This window comes from Dama dama, chromosome 1 (genome assembly GCF_033118175.1).
Source record: "Dama dama isolate Ldn47 chromosome 1, ASM3311817v1, whole genome shotgun sequence".
Taxonomy (NCBI): Eukaryota; Metazoa; Chordata; class Mammalia; order Artiodactyla; family Cervidae; genus Dama; species Dama dama.
Window position 1 is genome coordinate 28,463,309 of NC_083681.1, and position 20,557 is coordinate 28,483,865.

At 38.2% G+C, this 20,557-nt stretch overlaps 2 protein-coding genes and 1 pseudogene across 6 annotated transcripts in view; 1 reads left to right on the forward strand and 2 right to left on the reverse strand.

The window, feature by feature from the left end:
- SIK3 (SIK family kinase 3) overlaps positions 1-20,557 on the reverse strand; it is a 262,793-nt gene that overhangs the window by 130,521 nt on the left and 111,715 nt on the right. The gene's annotated exons all lie outside the window — the stretch shown is intronic.
- LOC133064503 (small ribosomal subunit protein eS1-like) lies at positions 2,347-8,219 on the forward strand (annotated as a pseudogene).
- On the reverse strand, positions 9,680-9,943 carry LOC133046020 (small ribosomal subunit protein uS14-like). The gene has a single exon (XM_061128838.1). The coding sequence runs from the start codon at positions 9,916-9,918 to the stop codon at positions 9,748-9,750; it is 171 nt and encodes a 56-aa protein (XP_060984821.1). The 5' UTR covers positions 9,919-9,943; the 3' UTR covers positions 9,680-9,747.

The following is a 20,557-nucleotide window of genomic DNA, read 5'->3' on the forward strand; positions in this document are numbered from 1 at the left end:
GGACAGGGGAGCCTGGTGGGCTGCTGTCTATGGGGTCGCACAGAGTCAGACACGACTGAAGCGACTTAGCAGGAACAGCAGCAGCAGCAACATAGTTTAAAATATCTAGCAGGTCTTTTAGGTGATTTTTTTCTCTATACTTCTTTGTTTGGGCTATACTAAATAGTGAAAATAAAATAGTTCATCGATACACAATGTCTGGGAGATAACGAAGTGAGAGCTTACCTGAAGAGACAAAACATACATGAAGTAAGAAAATGAAACATGCATCATCCTTGGAAACATTTCTAAGATAGAACTGCGTGCTTGTGTGTTCAGTCATGTCTGACCCTTTGGGACCATAGCCCACCAGGCTCCTCTATCCATGGAATTTTCCAGACAAGAATACTGGAGTGGGTTGCATTTCCTACTCCAAGGGATCTTACCGACCCAGGGATCTAACCTGTGTCTCCTGCATTGCAGATTCTTTACCACTATGCCACCTGGGAAGCCCCAAAACATAGCATGTTGGCATAAAAATAATAAGTGGAAATTTTCTGGTGATTACTTGGAATTCAAGGCGTAGAAGAAAAAATTTGAAGGCAAAAAGAAAATAATTTCTCAGTTTCAATGACTCCCATCTGGTTAATATTTACTCTATCAGAAGAAAGAAGTCCTAGGAGTGTCTCTAACACAACGGGCAACTTTCTCAGCCTAACTGACATTATTATTATTGTCATTTTAACATTTAAACATTTAAGATGGTGCCAACAATACTTTGTTTTTGTTGTTTGTTGTTCACTCGCCATGTCCAACTCTTCGCAACCCCATGGACTGCAGCATGCCAGGCTTCCCTGTCCTTCACCATCTCCCGGAGTTTGCTCAAGTTCACGTCCACTGAATCAGTAATGCCATCCAACCATCTCATCCTCTGTCACCCTCTTCTCCTTCTGCCTTCAATCTTTCCCAGCATCAGGGTCTTTTCCAATGAGTCAGTTCTTTGCATCAGGTCTGCTTCAGATTCAGCATTAATCCTTCCAATGAGTCTTCAGGGTTTACTTCCTTTAAGATTGACTAGTTTGATCTCCCTGGACTATCTCCAGAGTCTTCTCCAGCACCACAGTTTGAAAGCATCAATTCTTCGGCACTCTAGAACAATAAACCAGCTTCTGGGCTGTAGGTTTACCACTTAAACGAACTGAATATAAAGATTTTTTTTTAATATTTATTTATTTACTTGGCTGCATCAGGTCTTCTTTCCCATGGCATGTGAGATCTTAGTTCCACAACCAGGGCGCCACTTGCACTGGAAGGGCAGGGTCTTGACCACTGAACCACCAGGAAAGTCTCTAGGAGGGGGACTCAGAATGAGACTGATGATTTAACTTTCAAGTAGCTATTTTTTAAAACGCCCTGAAGGCTTGTTTAAAGGAAAGGCAGAAAAGAGGGAAAGGGCCAAAGAAGATTGGAGGGCAAACTAGAACTTTGAGAAGAGGGGAGGCGCTGGGCAGTAAGAGCTAAATGGTTGAACAAAGAAGGTCTAATAGTTTGGTGGCTACCAATAAAGAAGACTGAAGAAAATAGCATAGTGAAACAATAGTAATTATTACAGAAAAGTTTTGAAATAAAAGAAAAATAGGGAGCAGTAGTTAGCCCAAAGAGAAATTTAAAGTTATGGTGAGAAATTAAGCTATGAAAGACGAAATTTTCATCCCGGAGAAGAAGGATGGGACATGTGGGTAAAGAACTTGGCAATGGCCTGGACTACGAGGTTAGAAGGAAGCAGAAAGCTGAATGGATTTCAAGATGAATTTTTTAATGAAGTACATGCTACTCTTTCCTGGAGTGCCAGCTCATAGGTAAAAATAACACAGACTCACAGAAGGATTGCACTCTTCCCAAGAATGGCATTTGTCAAGGAGTCTGTGTACTGTTAGGCACATTTAATGTAGCACCTAGAACACGCAGAGCTTTTTAAAGCACTGGCTGGAAAGAGAGCTAAACTCAACTGGCAGAGCATAGCTTTTTTAAACTTCCCCAACGGAGATTTATTAGGTTGAATATCTTGCTAACCTTACAATGAATGGTAGTGTTGTTTCCAGCGCACAAAGTTAGCAACAGTTCATATTTTAAATTGTTTCAAATTATATTAATAGGCCCCCAAGGCCTAATAACATAGCCTGCAGTAGCAGGAGGTTGAGTGAACCAAGGGAACAAAATAACAGTTGAAAATTACTTTAAATCCCTCATCTCTTTACATGTCCCAATTATTTGGCAATGAAGACTAAAGGAAAATAGGAAGCAATCTCCATTATCAGACAGCATTTTACCCTATTTCTGAAACTCTTACCTGTCACATATCCTTAGATGTCGGTACTGTGAGCTATTTGTCAAAATGCAGATCTTCGAAAAGCCAGGCATTTCTAGTCTGAATGGTTGTAACACTGGACTATCTGTCTTCCCTGCGGCAGCCCAGAGTTGAAGGGCCAGCTCCCTCGTGCGCATCAGGAATACTGCACCCAGTATCATCTGAAGGGCCTTCCTAATGCCAGCTGCAAGCCATCAGTGCTGCCAGGAAATGCCCTACTGGGATTCCACCAAAATGGGAATGTTCTGTGTGATGGTTTTTTGCATATATGCTGACTTCAATGAGTTCCTTATATTAAGTAGTCATCACATTTTCAAATCAAACAGATTCTATTTCCATAATGAAGGTTTGTGTTTCATGTGCTGAACAGTGAAGTTTAAGTAACTTAAATCTCTCCCCCTGGATAGTCTAATGGGAACATTGGTAAATTGTCAAATTTCTGGTATTTATTTTAAAGGCAGGAGGAGTAATGTTGGTAACAATGCCACAAAAAAACTGAAAAACTGTTTGAGCAGAACATAACTCAGTATTACATGGGTTATAATTATTATCTGATATACCACATATATGTTAACATCACTGTGTGTGTGCGTGCCAAGTAGCTTAAGTCATGTCTGACTCTGTGCAACCCTATGAACTGCAGCCCGCCAGGCTTTTCTGTCTATGGGATTTTCCAGGCAAGAATATTGGAGTGGATTGCCATGCCCTCTTCCAGGGGATCTTCCAGATCCAAGGAGAGAAACTGCATCTCTTATGTCTCCTGCATCGGCAGGAGAGTTCTTTACCACTAACACCTGGGAAGCCCAAGATACTGGAGTGGGTTGCCATGCCTTCCTCGAGGGGAATCTGTACCCACATTAAATGTAAAAACACAACTACATGAAGTATGTTAACATTGAATAAGACATCCTTTCCCTTAGCAGGAACATGCATCCTAAATTCTGACTTTCCAAAAACAGTCCTAAATTGACATTACAGTACAAGTCTAGAATTCTGAAAAGCTACTACAAGTAACAGCAAGGATTTTACTACTAAATAAGTTGTCATAATTGTGTATTCACTAAAATACTGAGAAGTTAATAACAGTGAGGATTTTTTAAATCATTAAAAAGTGAAGTGAAGTAACTCAGTCGTGTCCGACTCTTTGCAACCCCACGGGCTGCAGCCCATCAGGCTCCTCAATCCATGGGATTTTCCAGGCATGAATACTGGAGTGGGTTGCCATTTCCTTCTCTAGGGGATCTTCCCGACCCAGAAATCGAAGCCAGGTCTCCCGCATTGTAGGCAGACGCTTTATGGTCTGAGCTACCAAAGTATCTACAATTTAAGCAAAAACCAAACTATTTATCACACTGTCTACAAGGCCCTCTTTTGATCTTATGACAACATTGTGTTTAAGCAAATGGAGATGTCTCCTAATTCACTGCCAAAGAGACCCAAAAGAATCTCCAGACATCAGAAATAGTTTAAGATAGACATATTTGCATAAATATCTTTTTAGAAAAATAACAGACCATGGAAAACTCCATCCAAAAAATCACAAGGAATAAGATCTATGAGATGAGAAAATGAAGGGAAAATGAGGGGGGGGGGGATAAAATGTTAATTGATAATAACTTCACTCTAAAAATAATTATCCCTTCCTATTTAGAAGTCTGTTTGAGATCTCTGGGTCATAGATTTCTTTAGACAGCATACTGGCATTCTCTGAAACAAAGTCAAAGAAAGCTCTAATAAGTCAAATGTACTTTTCTGAGTAGAAGATAGCACAAAATAAAGAGTTCCATGTAGGAAAGACAAAAACTAACATACAGAAGCAGAATCTTTTCCTCTCTGAACAAAATCTCATAAAAATTTTAATACGGAAGACGAGGAGTGGGAGAAACGCCTACTCTGGTTAACTCTGGGTAAAAGGTTCGGAGACGGACAAAACTCGTCAGAACCCTAGGGCTCTGGAGAACAAGTCAGACATTTCTGGGACAGCAAAAAGAGCAATGGACTGAGAAGTGGGATCCAGAGCTCAATTCCCAGCTCCATCTCTAAGAAACATTTGGGACTTTGGGCGAATTACTTTACCTTTACAGTCCTCAAGGTCCTCATTGACTAAACGAAAGGTGTAACTGTAAGTGACTTGCAAACAGAGTTATCAAGACAAGGTCTCACCATGCCAATTTCTAATTAGATCTCTGCGAGACTTTGGTATTGCTTCTTTAAAATTTTCATTTTACTGTTTTTAATTTCAAAGTTCATCCACATAAAATAAATCAGAATCACTACACAGTTCTCAATCTTGAACTTGAACTCAAGTCATCTAGTTTTATAGTGCTGTATTGTGTAGGACCATATGATAAGCAGGAAGATGTGTTTACCACATGTGAGATAATCTCAGTGAGTAAACTCGTAAGTATTACCTTTCTCACTTAAACAGCAATTTAATACATTAAATCATAGCACCACTGACCAACTAGGGAAGTCTTGGCATTTTTGTTGCTAATATTTGCACTACTGGTAAAGTCAATATATCCTACCATTAACACTAATAACACTGATAATCAGTAATATTAATACAATTTCCATTCCACTTATACAACTAATAATGGTAGACTAAATGAAATGGAACATGTCATGATTAAGCCAAATTAATTAAACCATAAATTATAGCCAAATGAGGAAGGTGCAAATATAGAAACCAAAAATCCAAGTCTAAGAATCTTATAAAAATTTGAATGTTCAAAGGTCACAAAAATAGAAGCAGCACACCAAACATTGAAAGAAAACCAGTATTGTTAGAACAGAGTAAAGAAGGGAGACCAGACTGAGGAAGGCCTCACAGACTGTGGTAAAGAAATTGATTTAGAGAACTTTATCCTGAAAGCTACAATTAAAAAGTTTCAAGCAGAGGATAACATAACACCTGAATGTCCCAAAGACATCTTTAACACATAAAAAATTTCATTATCCCTCTTTCTCATTTCCTGACTTCCATAAATGGCACTATCCTTCTTCCAGTTAGGAAATGATAAAGAGGCTACATTATTTCACATTCCCACCAGTAAAGCAAGAGAAGGTTCTAATTTCTCCACTTCTTCACCAAGACTTATTATAGTCCATCTTTTTAAATTAAAGCCATCCTAATGGATATGAAGTGATATTTCATTGTGGTTTTAATTCTCATTTTCCTAATGACTAGTAATATTGAGCATCTTTTTAGTATGTTTATTGGCTAGCTGTACACCTTTGTTCATTATTTATTTAGCAATTATTAATTATCAATAGTAACTACTAACAAACCAAACCAAAAACATTTCTGCTTTAGATTTAGGGGGAACTTTAGAAAAAAGATAGATGGATAAAGCAAATATTAAAAACTGAAATGATAATAAGCTACCAACTGAGCAAAACAACAACAGGAAATAGAACTAAGAACTGGAGTGACAGCTACTGGGCAACCACAACAGCTACTAAAGGGGATGATTAGTCCAAACTTTCATTCCAGCTGATTCATTCATTAACTTAAGTACACATGTGAGATCCTAGCTACTACTTCTAAAAAGGAATAAAAGGACTGAGGTGTTCACAAAATCAAATATATAAAATAAGACATTAAAAACAAATCAATACATTCTTTCCTCCTTAGTTCTCAAAGCTATAGCACCCTTGAGAAATGACCAAACATTTCCAGATCAGCAGATATGCAAAGAATTCATTGGTGTCAATTCCCCTAGTCTTCAAGCAACACTCACAGGGAAACTTCTAATGTATAAGACAGGCACAAACTGTGTTAGACTTTTCAAAGAATAGATATAGGAAGTTCTGGCCCTCACCCCCCCAAATCTCTGCTTTTTTAACGAAAAAAGGATAAAGAAAAGTGAGGGTTTCTTTGTCCTCTGGTTCTTCCAAAGTAGGTCAGGTCTGTGCATAATTATTGGCTTTTGCATTCCTTCAGAACAGGAAGAGAAGTCAACGCATGGAGATTGTTAAAACTGCAGACTCAGGCTTGATGTAGAGGCAAAAGAGTCCCTCTGCTGCTCACCAAAAAAATAAAGAACAGCCACTTGCTTTTAAAAAATAACAAGCCAATTTTAAGACAGGTAGGATAAGAGGCCCAATTTCTCATTCTAAGGCTACAACCAACTGAAATTGAACTTGTGGATAAATCCTCCTTGTTTCATCTTCTTCTAGTTATGTTCCCTATTGGGCAAGATTAACATGAGGAAACTTTGAAAAATAAATTCAAAATGTGTTTAATTGGGGATTTTATATGCAAGAACACCTACCAATTATCAATGAAGAACTGGCACTTGCATTATCAAATATCTCTTAGAAAAATAACCATTCTGGGGTTCTTTTTAACAATATACTCATAAAAATTTTAACTACCTTTTCTGATCCTTATAATGTACTTACAATATTCCTCTGTGAAGATGCATGCAATAATACCTAATTAACATTGTGCTAAATAGTCATCCTTTGACAAATATACCATGTTTATTTACTACTTCACAGTTGCTGGGTGTTTGGGCTACTTACACTTTTAGCTATTATGAACAGTACTTTAAATACTCATACTTAAATGTGAAAGTTCACTAGGGTATACATTTAGGAACCATTATGTAAAGCCAAATTGTTTTCCAAAATGGTCACACCCAACAGTGGGACTGTTCCCACTGCTTCATATCGTCACCAATAATTCTTATTTCTCATTTTTCCTAGTCTGGTAGGGGGTGGGAAGCAAAGAGTTCCTCTTTGTTTTAATTTGCATTTCCTTGATTACTGAAAATGTTGAGGATCTTTTCATATGTTCACAGATCATTTATTTCTGCTTCTGTGAAATAAACTTGTTCATGACTTTCCTATTTCCTTTTTTTGAAAATATTTGAAAAGTTCTTTAATACTCTGGATCAACTTTGTCATTACATCTTCTCTCAAGTTGTGGCTTATTTTTGCACTCTTTATAGTGTCTTTTTTTCAGTAAAATTTTTATTGAACTATATAACAGGTATACAGAAATATCTCCAAATTACAAGTATAACCCACACAGGAAAAAGCAACTTGGCCCTTTTGGCTCTCTGAGCAGCACCAAAGCTGTCAGCAAGAACAAGCACCTTACAAAAGGTGGCAAAATGGGAGTCAAGAAAAAAGTGGTTGATCCATTATCTAAGAAAGATTGGTATGATGTAAAAGCAGCATGTTCAATATAAGATAAACTAGAAAAACACTAGTTACAAGGAACTCAAAGAACAAAAATCACATCTGATGGCCTCAAAGGTAGTGTTTTTGAAGAGAACCTTACTGATCTGCAGAAGGATGAAGCTAACAATTAGCAAAGTCAAGCTAATTAATGAGGATTTTCAAGGCAAAAACTGCCTGACTAATTTCCACAAAATGGATCTTACCTAACAAAAATGTAATGCCATTACCTTACAAAATGTCATGCCATGGTCAAAATGACAGACCATGACTGAAGCTGGTGTTGATGACAGGACTACAGATGGTTACTTGCTTCATCTATTTTGTGCTGGTTTTAGTTAAAAACACAAGAATTTGATTCAGAAGACCTCTCACACTCAGCATCAACAGGTCCACCAAATTTGGAAGATGATGGTGGAAACCATGACCCGAGAGGTACAGAAAAATGTACTTAAGGCTTCTCACAAGGCTGGTGAGCTAGCATTGGCTGACAGCTTAGGCCTCAGTCCATCTCCACATGGGTCCCTCCATGGATTGCATGGGTTTCTTCACAGCAGGGTGAGGGGTTGCAAGAATACGCATCCCAAGACAGAAAGGAAAAAATGTGTGGCATTTCTATGACTTAGCCTCAGAATTTACATAGCCACACAGTAGCACTTCTGTTGCATATTTTGTTGACTGACATTTGGTCAAAGCAGTCAGAAAGACCTGGCTCAGTTTAGTGGAATGAGGCAGACACTACTTCCTCACAGCAGACTATAAAGGTTCTAGAAGGGCACACTAGTCAGGAAGTGCTGTGGCAGCCGTCTTTGGAAAATATAAATCTGCTATACCTGACTAACACAGTTGCTAGTTTTCTTGTGCAAGCTCACATTCCTTACAACTTTATCCATTAAAATGTTTTTGAGGTCTACAGAGATTTAAATTAGATTCTCCCAAGGCAAGTATTGTATAATTAACGCATGCATATGGAATACAGAAAGATGGTGCTGATGAATCCATTTGCCGGGCAGCAACAGAGATGCAGACAGAAGACAGACTTGTGGACACAGTGGGGAAAGAAGAGGGCGGCGCAAACTGAGAGAACAGCATGTAGACAAACACATCACCATACGTAAAACAGAGAGCAAGCGGGAGAAAACTTTGATTTTCCCAGACACAGAGACTCACAGCCAACTAGGAGTGCTACCAACAAGGTTACCAGTTGAGAGATTTTCAGGCCTCACAGACAGTATGAATTCCTGGTTGCAAATCCATGTGAGTGCAAGCTTCGGTTTAGGCGGTTTTTTGAGATACTTTTCCCGCTTCTCCATTCAGATCCAAGACATTAACAAGCAAGCCTCTGTATGCAGGTGATTTTCTCTCCTACTCATCCACGGAGAAGCCACCTTTCTGGGGTCTGAGTTTCACACGGTGCTGTCCCCAGTATGACCTCCCACTCCGCCTGGGCACTTGTTTTTCCCTCTTGTCCCTCTCTTTTGGTCTAATTCTCGAAGAAACCTTCCGCACAAACATCACCATCAGTCCTCACTCTACACTGTGAAATCAAGCTCTCCAGTCCCCGCAGGGGTTTCCATTGTTTTTCTCACATGAGCTCCAATATTTTACATATATTTTTCCTTTAAAATGTTCATTTTAAAATGTTCTGGCCAGAAGGGAATTCTCTGCACATCTAATCTACCATATGACTGTCAAAGAAATCACTCATCATTCATTTTAAGCTATTTCACTTATTAAAAAATGATAAATAATGTCAGGAATGCATTTCTATTTTTAAAAGACAGCTATGTAAAAATATCGTATTTACTTGGATGGAAATCCTTTGGAAATTGTCCTTAATTAATACACTTCCCATAAAGCAAATCAGAGGGAACTCACACTTATTAGAAGTGGTAACTTATGTCCCAGATTCTTCATATCTTTTAAATTCTTACTGAGGTTTATGCCTCTGTACATTGTTTTTTATTTTTTCACCACTCTGCAGCATGTAGGATCTTAGTTCCCTAATCAGGGACCGAACCCATGTCCTCTGCATTGGAAGCATGGAGTCTTAACCACTGGACGACCATGGAATTTCCCCCCACTCCTCCCCACACCATACATATTTTTTTTTTTTTTGAAGTTTTGAAAACTTTTATTTTATATACAAAGAGCTAGTATTATTTCCACCTAGGGGTGATGTTCTGGATGAGCCATCTAAGGAAGTTCAGTTAGTCCAACTTAATGAAGCCGATGTCCTTCGCATACTGGCGGAAACACTGGCGGCACATATTGAGGCCGTATTTCCGGATCAGACCGAGCCGGTTTGAGCAGACCCGGCAAGAGCGAGAACCCTGGCCGAATTTTCTTGGATGGCTCCAGTAGAGCTGCTGGTGACCCATGTTGCTTTCTCGGTTGCAACGAGGTAAAAAGCCATACATATTTTAAATATGGTTTAGAACTGCACTACAACCCAAGGTAAAGGAAAATACTTATTTCAAGAAAAAAACAAATTATTTCTAGAACCAATGTCTTAAGGTTTAAAAAAAAAAGATGAGGTCAATATCTTGTAGAAAGAGGCAAATTCAAGTTCTCTCTGGCAAAATGAATTAACCAAATTTATTATTCACATACATTTTTGCAACATATTTTTAAGACTAAAAGAAGCAGCTGTTCATGAAACAAAGGAGATGTAAGCCACTGGAATAAAGCCTTAGCATGTTAGATCGCCCTACCATGCTGAAAGCAATGGCTACAAATTACCATATTCCTCCCAAAGACGACAGCCAAACGCTTGTATCCCAGAGGAGAGATGGCCATTACAGCCCTTAGTCGGCATTGGCAGGAGGCTTAACAGCTAACCGCTGAACAGACCACTTATTGTTCTTCATCTTGTGCAATATGACCTTTCCAGCTCAGCCTGCTAAACATCACAGTGGTCCACAAGGAGAAAATCCACATGGAAGCAAATTCCGAAATGCAATTTACCCTACAGGCAGCATGCTTCTCCAAATTCTCCGTCCCACTTTGCTCTACTCCCCTCTGGGTCATAACAGAACTTGGCAAATGTTAGAATTTGCTATGTATAAACTCTGGAGCCCAGATTAGAAGACTCAGCAAAGTATGCATTTGGCACCAGCAAAAATGGGTTGCTCTGTGCACCGCTTTGGATTTGCTAACTTAGGATAGCTACAGTTTCAAAAATGTGTCTACAACTGTTGAAATCAAAAAGAATCACACAAGAGGCACGTGTCACACACATCCCAACACAGGCTTACAAGTCTTCTGAGATCATCCTATCCATACCAACAAAATACCAAGGCCATTACACAATCTGTGGTTTCTTCTCATAGTTGAAGAAATTAATAGCTTTGAATGCAAAACTCAGATAGCTTTACTCTGAGATATTCTCTCAGTCTTGGAGCTCTGTGTATAGAATCCCACATTACCAGTTACCAGACTCCCCAGTAGAGGTCTACAAAAGGTTCTTTTCATTCACTAGCAATCTTTCTTCACAGCAAAACTTCAAAAATGTCTTTTGGAAGAGTTTTCCACTTACAAAAAGAGTCTCCAACAAACCCTTATTGTATAGTAGTTTGTGCTTACCAAGTTGACAAAATCCATCTACACTATATTTTGTCTCATAATTCATTGATAGTTCTCTTCCTTACATTAAAATTAAAGTTAGCATCCTAATAAGGTGAAGAGTATGCAGGATACACTAAGCATATGACATACCAAGTTTAAAAGGATTGAACTTGGATACTCAGCCTGAATTATAAGTAATGTGACATACTGATTTGGGGAGCAAGACTATATTCTAAAGTTTTAGGCAATGTAAATCTAATCCATAACACAGTAATGAATTTTCCCATCTGAGTATTAAGGGCATTCATATAAATGAATTACAGTCTAGAAATTAATTAATTGATCATATTAGAAGAATTAATAAGAGCCTGCTTGTCCATCTGCACATGAAAATGCTAGTCAGTAGACATTTGGTTATAACCTAATCTGTTTTGATTTGTTTTACCATCAAATTATTTTGGCCTCTATTTGTTCACCTTCATCTTTGGAAGTCCCTTCATACACATCACATAAAAACGAACAAGTAAACTTGCACATGTGATTTTAAGGGGCTATCTTTTTCAGAAATTTTGCATTTATTTAGAGCAATAATGTAAATGCATAGAGACACTGTTGTTCAAAAAAATAATATTTTTTAATCCAATCCCTTAATACAAAGAAATCAGTGCAACTAATAACTAGTCAGTGAATAGTGTAACTGCAAATAAAAAGGTCCTCATTTACCGCTACATAGCCTGGGTTGGGAAGATCCCCTGGAGAGGAAATGGCAATCCACCCCAGTATTCTTGCCTGGGAAATCCCATGGACAGAGGAACCTCGTGGGCTACAATCCTTGGGGTCACAAAAGAGTCAGACACAACTGAGCGACTAAACAGCAGCAACAAGAAGAAGAAGCCAAAGGACTTGCTAGCATTAACCTCAATCCAGTATTTCAGACACAGGGATTAGGAAGAAAACGAGTCTATAGATTCAGATACCACTGTCAACCAGGTCTGGGGTTCTACAGGGCCATGGCAGCTCACTTCACTGAGTGAAGGAATCCACCATTTTGGTGGGTAAGAAAAAGCACTGACCTATTTATTATATTTTGAATATACATTTTTTTTCTTCCTCCTTTTTCTAGAGAACAAATATTTAGTTACACTCTAAACTTCTGGCTTTTGACATCAAGGAGATATTCTCAATGTTACTAATGGTGCAGAAAGAAGAAAAGAGCCTGGTTCTGAGGCAGGAGACGGCAACTGGAATCTCAGCTCTACCACTTATTTCTTATCTGTAACAACCACTTGAATAAAGTTGCTATGAAAGTGAAAAGGTAAATCGCATAGAACAGTAATTGGTATAGAAGAGATCACTGATATGGTTGAGGTAACTATTATTGTTGTTATTAGTACCAACACTATTACTATTATTCTACTTACCCCTGATTAAGTCCTTACCCTATTTTCCAGCAATTCCAAACTTCCATCACTTTCTTTAAATCCTCTAGCCAAACTCGAATTCCTAACTTTCAACAAATGACTCACTTTTGTGCTTGATAGAGAAAACAGACACTAAGAATTCCTTCAATTTCTTTTATGTCCCTAGACATTCTCATGCACCCAAACTTGCCTTTTCTTTTTCATTCTAGAAGAAGCAGGTCTTTCCTCCAACCTCAGGCGAGTAATAAGTGCCCAGTAATTGCCAGTCACTATCATCCTCTCTTCCTCAGTAACAGGAATAGGAATTTCCAAACTCCACATTACAGAAATTGGTTGATGCTCCAATTTTAGGATTAGCAACTACCAACACTCACGTGATTATGGAGAATGGCTACTGATTTTACAGGAATCGATTACTCTCTTCTTCATCCTCAAAGTCCATTTAGCTGACATAATGGAGATCAAGTTCTCATAATAACTACTGGTTCAAACTCACAGAAATAGGAAGTAGAATGGTGGTTGCCAGGGGCTGAGGGGAAGGGGAAATAGGGAATTTTTTAATGGGTAAAGAGTTTCGATTTTGCAAAATAAAAAAGTTTTGGAGTCTGTTTGCACAACGATATGAATATACTCAACAGTACTTAACTCTATACTGAAAAACAGGTAAAATGATGTTTTATGTTATGTGCTAATTTTACCACCACAACTTATATATATACATTGGAGAAGGAAATGGCAATCGACTCCAGTATTCTTGCCTGGAGAATTCCAAGGACAGAAAAGCCTGGCAAACTACAGTCCATGGGGTCACAGAGAGTCAGACACGAATGAGCAACTAACACTAGACTACTGTATATATACATACAGATTGGTTCCAGCTCAGGGCCACCCCACTAGGACCTCTGACAACCACTGCCTTGAATTCATTTTCTGGACCCCTATTCAAATTAGGGTGAAAGTTCATTTAGCCATTTCAGTTTGTTCAAGCAAATTTCTGGCCAACATCTAGATAGAAACTTATATAACCTGTGTTTTTATGAAAAATAAAAAAGATGGCATGTACGGATGTATGAGTTGGACCATCAAGACAACTAGCACCGAAGAATTGATGCTTTTGAACTGTGGTGCTGGAGAAGACTCTTGAGGGTCCCTTGGACAGCAAGGAGATCAAATCAGTCAATCCTAAAGGAAATCAACTCTGAATACTCATTTGAAAGACTGATGCTAAAGCTGAAGCTCCAATACTATGGCCACCTGATGCAAAGAGCTGACTGACCCTGATGCTGGGAAAGACTGGAGGCAAAACGAGAAAAGGGCGGCAGAGGATGAGATGATCAGATAACATCACTGACTCAATGGACATGAATTTGAGCAAATTTTGGGAAATAGTGAAGGACAGGGAAGCCTGGAGTGCTGCAGTCCATGGGATCACAAACAGTCAGACAGGACTCAGCGACTGACTAAACAACAAAAAACATGGCATGTTGTTGAGGTATTTTTTTTGTGAGGGGAGGGTCAGGATTGGATTCACGGAGATAACAAGTACAGCATCTGCATCCTCCACCCAGCAGAAATAAGTATTAAAATAATTCTCCAAGAACACTACTCATACTCCCAGTGGAATGATCTAACGTCAATGTATAGGATGCTTAGGACAGAGATATGGAAGAGAACAAACCTGTGGTAGAAAGCTCTCTGAACATACCCTGCTTCAGTGAAACTCATCAAACGCTGACTCATGTTGTAGGAAAAAATCTGACTTGAGATGCAAATATTTATAAAAACTATGGTTTAAAAGACCATCTATTTTTAGGGGGAAAATATGCAGTAAATCTAATAGCAACAAACTAAAATACAGGGTGAAAAGATAATAGTAAACCATTTCAACCAGGATAAGAAACTGTACTTTTGAGGGTTATTTTTAAAATGTAAAGTATTTGCTCTTTACCTCAAGATGTTCAAGAACCATTATATAGAGAACAGAGAGTGTTAAACACGTGCAAACACATACGAACAAAGCTAGGTTTGGCTGTAGTCACAGAACCTACCTGTAGTTTCGGTGGTACAACTCCCACTCACCTCATGAAGTAAGGGACATTCTCTCAACACAGAGCCATACAATGTTAACACTAGAGAGGTCTTTGGAGATAACATTATTCTAACACACACCCCTTGTTTCACAGATGCAGAAACTGAAGCACTGAAAAGATAAGTGAAACCTAAGTACAAAAGAAATTAGGAGATCCCAGCATTCAGTAACTTTCTAATATACCAACATCAATCTATAAAAAGATGTGATGGTGGTAACAATCTTTAAAAGAACGATTCACAATAGCCACAAATCATCATAAGCCCTGGGGAAAAAATTACAAAACTGTGTGAAAATTTTATGGAGAAAACTACAAACGTTAGTAAAGGACCTAAAAGAAGATACACACTATGTCCGTAGGCCTCAGTGCCTAATTTTGAAAAGACCTCAGTTCTCCCCCTTGCCCCTAAATAAGCCACACTGTAGTTTCCCTTCCAAATAAAACTACAGTAAACAAAAGAATGTTCTTCTATGTTGTGGTGATAATGCCAAGGGCACAGAGGGGAAAAAAATATGAGGATAAGCCAGGAAAATAAGTCATTTTACCCAAGCAGTCTGAACTTTAAATGCAAGTTTCTAGTCTATAATGCCTAGACAGCGGCACCCCTCCTTCCACACGCATTATTTCTGCAAGTTCAAAGGTTCCTCAGATGATCTGTGTTGTCATGCAATTCTCTACATTTGTTTTTAAAATCAGTAAAGGTTTTTAAAATGGTAAAGTGAACTTTGGAAACAACCTGGGCAGGCCAGTAACTATTTAACATTGTAACTTCACAGCTCACCACATACTTAAAGTCTGCACAGACCTGCACTTGAGCATTCTGCCAGAGTGCTTCTTGAAAACACCACCAATACAAACTATCCTTCTAAGCCCCTGAAGATCAAGAATAACAAGATCAGTGCAGTACTGCCCCCCCACCCCCACCCCCAGAGCCAGGACCAAAAAGATACAGATTATAAAATCCTAATAAAAGTTACATACTAAAAGAAAGGCAACTCAAGTTATCTTCCGTTAGTAGTCTAAAGATAAAGAAGGGAGTACTGAGAAAATTAAAATGAAAATGAAATCTGACCCTGTGGAATTAACTTTAGATTACTGTGGGTTTCCAACTAAAAATTCCATGTGGAGATTTTGACATATAAAGAAAGAAGAGTCAGGACCATTAACAACTAAATCTTTAACCTAAGCAAGATAGTATCTGACAGTTGAACTCAAAAAGGTAACTAAAAACACACAAAGGGCTTAAGGTTTAAACCTTACTGCAAACTGGGAAGTAAGTAATTGAAACTTTAATATTTTATTACATCAGATTCAAAGATGCTGAAATTTAAATTTCAGTTTGAAGACAGGACAAAGGTTTTTTTCCCCCCCTCACTCAGAAAAAAAGAAAAAAAGGAAACAGTAGACATTCTCTGAGAAGGCAGTTAAGTCTGCATTTTAACGGTGCAGTCATGTAAAGAAAAGTCTGTGGTTGGATGCTTGGCAAGCAATACAACAGTGTTTACTATTAACAATACCGATCACTGTAGGGCTCTGGACTAGCCAAGGAACAACTCATCTGCACCGACTCTACGAGTCAGAGGGGAGAACTTCCCTGAGTAAAAAAACCACTATAGAGGCCAAGTGTCTAGACTTGAGAAAGGGGAAACTTGCCAATGTCAGAGAGCTTCCCCTAATCAAAGAATGAACACTTTTCCCTCTTTGAGAGAGAACTGGAGAAAATGCTATGAATGAGACCCAACGGTCAGAAAGCTAACCAACGTTGGGTATGTCCGCTATATATGAATGAGTAGAGCAACAAGTCTAAAACTCACTGGCCTTCAGAATACAGATTTGAATATTTCAGTATAACAGGACAGATTATTTTATTAAAACAAATATTTAAAAGTACAGTTAAAAAAAAAATTATTTCTCTAGTTTCTTCAAGAACATAGGGAAAAAGCCCAGTGAACTATATCCCTAGAATCAAATAGGAATAATCTCTTTGACAGGCTCCCAATTCTTGAGCCTTATTTTTCCTTAAGGCTCTCTCTGTCTGCTTAGGTTGCTATTCAATCACTCCTTCCAGACCCAGATATTTCCAGTCAGACTGTAACAGCTTCCACGTCTGTATCTCCAGGCTTCACATTTCCAACCATCACCCCCTGGATATCACTCTCATGTTCTCCATCATAATGTAAAGTTCAGTCCATCCATAATTAAACTGATCACATTTTTTCTTCCCCTGTCAAACCGCCTCTTCTGCTCTGAATTCCCTTGTCACCTAAAAGCATTGTTTGGATAAAGCAATATTTAATCTACTTACCAAAAGTCTCCTGCTTCACCTCCCCAAACCGTTAATCCCTCACATTCCAAAAATGACAGAAAAAGTGTTTCTATCATGAAAACAGTATCACAAAATAATCACTACTATTTAACAGGTAAGACTTCTGTGGGAAGTACTGGGCTTTATATATATTATCTCATTCAATCTAATCCTCAAACTAGTTTACTGAGGTAGGCATTACTATGCTTGTTTTACCAATGAATTATCCAAAGCCAGAGAAATAGCCAATAAGTGGAAGACTAGGAGTTCAATATCAGATACTAACTTAATCACTATATAAAACTATATATAGATTTTAAATTGAGGTAAGGGGGGAAACCAAGTATAATTTGATCACCCAAATAACTAATTCATCACTTACCATACAGTTTCAGTCATGAAGTACATATAATTTTATATTATTAGAGATGTACTCTCAAAACATGAATCTAATCTAAAAGACCAAATAAAAAATTGTATTTTGGTGATTGCTTATCGCTTAAATGATAAAGTCAAATAGTAGTTAACAATCTGCCTCCAACCTGAGTTTCAATTATATCATCCAATATTCTCAGCTACTTACTGCCCGCTTCTGCACTCCCCATACTTTTTGGCACTAAACAACGTACACAGTAATTCTCATTCAATCTCCTAAGACCGGGTCTGTGATCAGTTTTTAATGTGTTAGAGCCTGACTTCTTCAGGCAAAATTAATTCCTCTCTCTCCTTGCTGCTACAGCAGATTTGTCATTCCTAACTTATAGCACACACATCTATGTACATATCCACTCATACACACACATCATCAAGTTATTATAGATCCCAAAATAGGGAGTCATCTTATCTTTTCACATATTTAGACACACATACAGAAACTTCATTTATTTTGCACCTATAGGGAGAGGCATTTGTGTAGTAATTTTTACTATTTCTTCCTTTCTTATCCACTCCTTACCTACATACAATCCATACACTCATGTTTTTTAGTTAAATTACTTGAGACCAAGGTGAAATATTTCCAAATATAAAAGTAAATGATAGGGCAACTACCACTACAGTTAGGATCACCCATGTAGCACCTAATACATATTAACTGTACAAATTGTTTTGTTTGTATTTAAAGAAGTAGGGCTCTTCATTGTATGTTAGGTAGAAGAAATGGCCACTTCTGCCCAGGACACTGCAGTAACAGGGTCAAGGAATTGGGATTCAATAAATATCACTAAAAGACCAAATGGGAACAATAGATTTTTAGATCTTTACTTCCTTTCTCTTCCCAACAGTAATAGAAATGCTCTTCATAGACACAAATTGATTAAAAACAACAGAATATCTTATAGTAACCAAATTACGCACACTATTTCCACATTATTTTCCCTCCACAAGACCTTGCATTACTAAAATATTCATCATAAAATGTCTAGTTTAACTGGAAAACATTTACATTTCTTTATTACTGTTTAACAACACCACAAAGAAGACACTATAGACAAAAGAATAAATGTTGTTTATGGCAGAAACCCTGAAACCCAAAAACACAGGTTACTTAGCTTCTATAAGCAATTTCTTTTCTCTCTCTATCCTTCTAGTATATTCTGAGAAGCATCAGGAATGGAGACTTAAGAAAACATATATAGTCTTCCACTGCAGACCTGAAGCAATGGCGGGGTGGGGGGGCGGAAACCAAGTGATGGGGGCGATGGGGAGAGAACAGAGGGGTGTAAGACGTCAGCAGGGTGCTAGGGAGGCCAGGCTGCCAAAGAAACCAAACAGTACAGAATAAGAGGGGAAAACCTTTAGTGGGAAAACCTCTGAAATGCGTTTACAGGGGCTCAAACCGTTGTCCTAAAAGATGTGCTGCAGAGACCAACTGCCATGAAGGACAAAGGGGCCTAGAGAAAGCACACCAAATGCCAAGCAACGGCCTCTTATCAATTACGCAGCAACATCAACAAGAGGGACTGTGGATGAACTTGGAATCCGCCATGACTCTTTCGACTACTGAATCCCAAAATGTGTGTGTTATTTTTTTGAAAGAGCTTCTGTCAGCTTAGCATTTAATTAAGTATAAATGGTATATTTAAACAGATATAAAAACCATTACTGTTCATATAATCTGAGCCAGGTAAAGAAACTCAGCAAACCAGAGACACTTGTAAAATTCACTAGCCTTCCCTCTTCTTTAAAGTCCAATCTACAGTTGTTTTGACTTGTCACAGTTTAGAAGGAAAAAAGTGAAATTACAAAGTATTATTTACAAGCCACCAGTGGTTTACTGGTTTTGAAAGAGTCTTAAATGTGCGAACCTACTTGAAATCTTCAAGCCAAACCTTTGTTCTAAGGCCACTAAATTGTGTTGTAGTTAAGGAGATATGGAATTAATAAGGGGAAAAAATTACACAGAAGAAAAGAATGTTCAGTTTCTTTTCTCTGGAAAACATAACATTTTAGAGCACGGTGGTTAAGATCATGGTTGCTGAAGCCAGACTGACTGCTCCTCTCCTTATTAGTTTTGTGACCTTAAGAAAGCTTCCTGCCCTTCCTGTGCCCAGTTTTCTCACCTGTTAAGGTAAAGAGAGTAATAATATCTAACTCACAGGATAGCTGTGACGTTTAAGTGTAATACTGATCAAAGCACTTAGGACAGGCAGTGGTTGGTAAAGATTCAATAAATGACCACAAATTCCTTTCAGCTTATCTAATTAAGCTCCTCATCTTGATCATGGTAATATATACTGGAAACCTGTAATATCACTGTGAGACTACACTTCCTAAAATTCTCCTTTCACAGTGCCTCAGGAACTGTGTTTACTCACAGACTCCAACTACGAATCTGGCTTTCAATACCCTCTGACACCTGTCCCCACTTCTCCTCCAATTACTCCCCCAAACAATCAGTTTTAGTCCGGCTACTCTTCACTCGGCTTCATACAGAAGACACCTTTTTGCTTCTGCCTTTGCAGCAACTATTGTCTTTTTAAAAGATCTACTTTCCAGGCACCTCTTACCACTACTTTCTACTTGTACAAATATTAACCTTTTTTTTTTTTGCAAAGCTCTTTAAATGACCAGCTAGAGAAAGGTGCTGAATTCTCATTTCTGCTTCTGAAAATATTAACTGCTAATACCCTTCCAGAACACAGTTCAAATTCTTTGAGAAGACTCCAGTACTTTGACCTCTGAGTGATCATTCCTAACCCTCTCAACAACCTAGCTCCTGAGAATAAACTGACTGCTCGCTACTTGTATCTGGTCAGTTCCAACTACGCCAGGTAACAATCTTAAGGGCAGGGACTAGGTCTTCCCTTAAACGTCATCCACAGGATCCAGCAAAATGCTGTGCGCCTGATACATCTTTCACTCACTTGTTTTTAAATTGAAAATAAGAAACAAAATCTTGTTCAATAAACAGTAATCTCCTAATTCCACAGTATAGCTTAACTCTAAGAAAATGGAAAATATTCTCTTTAAAACATTTAGGATCAGAAAAATATCAATTTATATATAAAACTTGCCCAAACCCAGTGGCATGAGAAGAGGCAGATTCAATGGGATGAAAATAATGGCATTTCTCTCTCCTTGATGTAAAAAAAAAGCCTCAGAGATCTATTTCACTATTCTTAAGTTGCTAATGGAA

Coding starts and splice junctions, on each gene's coding strand:
- LOC133046020 (XM_061128838.1), bottom strand. CDS start 9,918: ATGGGTCACCAGCAGCTCTACTGGAGCCATCCAAGAAAATTCGGCCAG.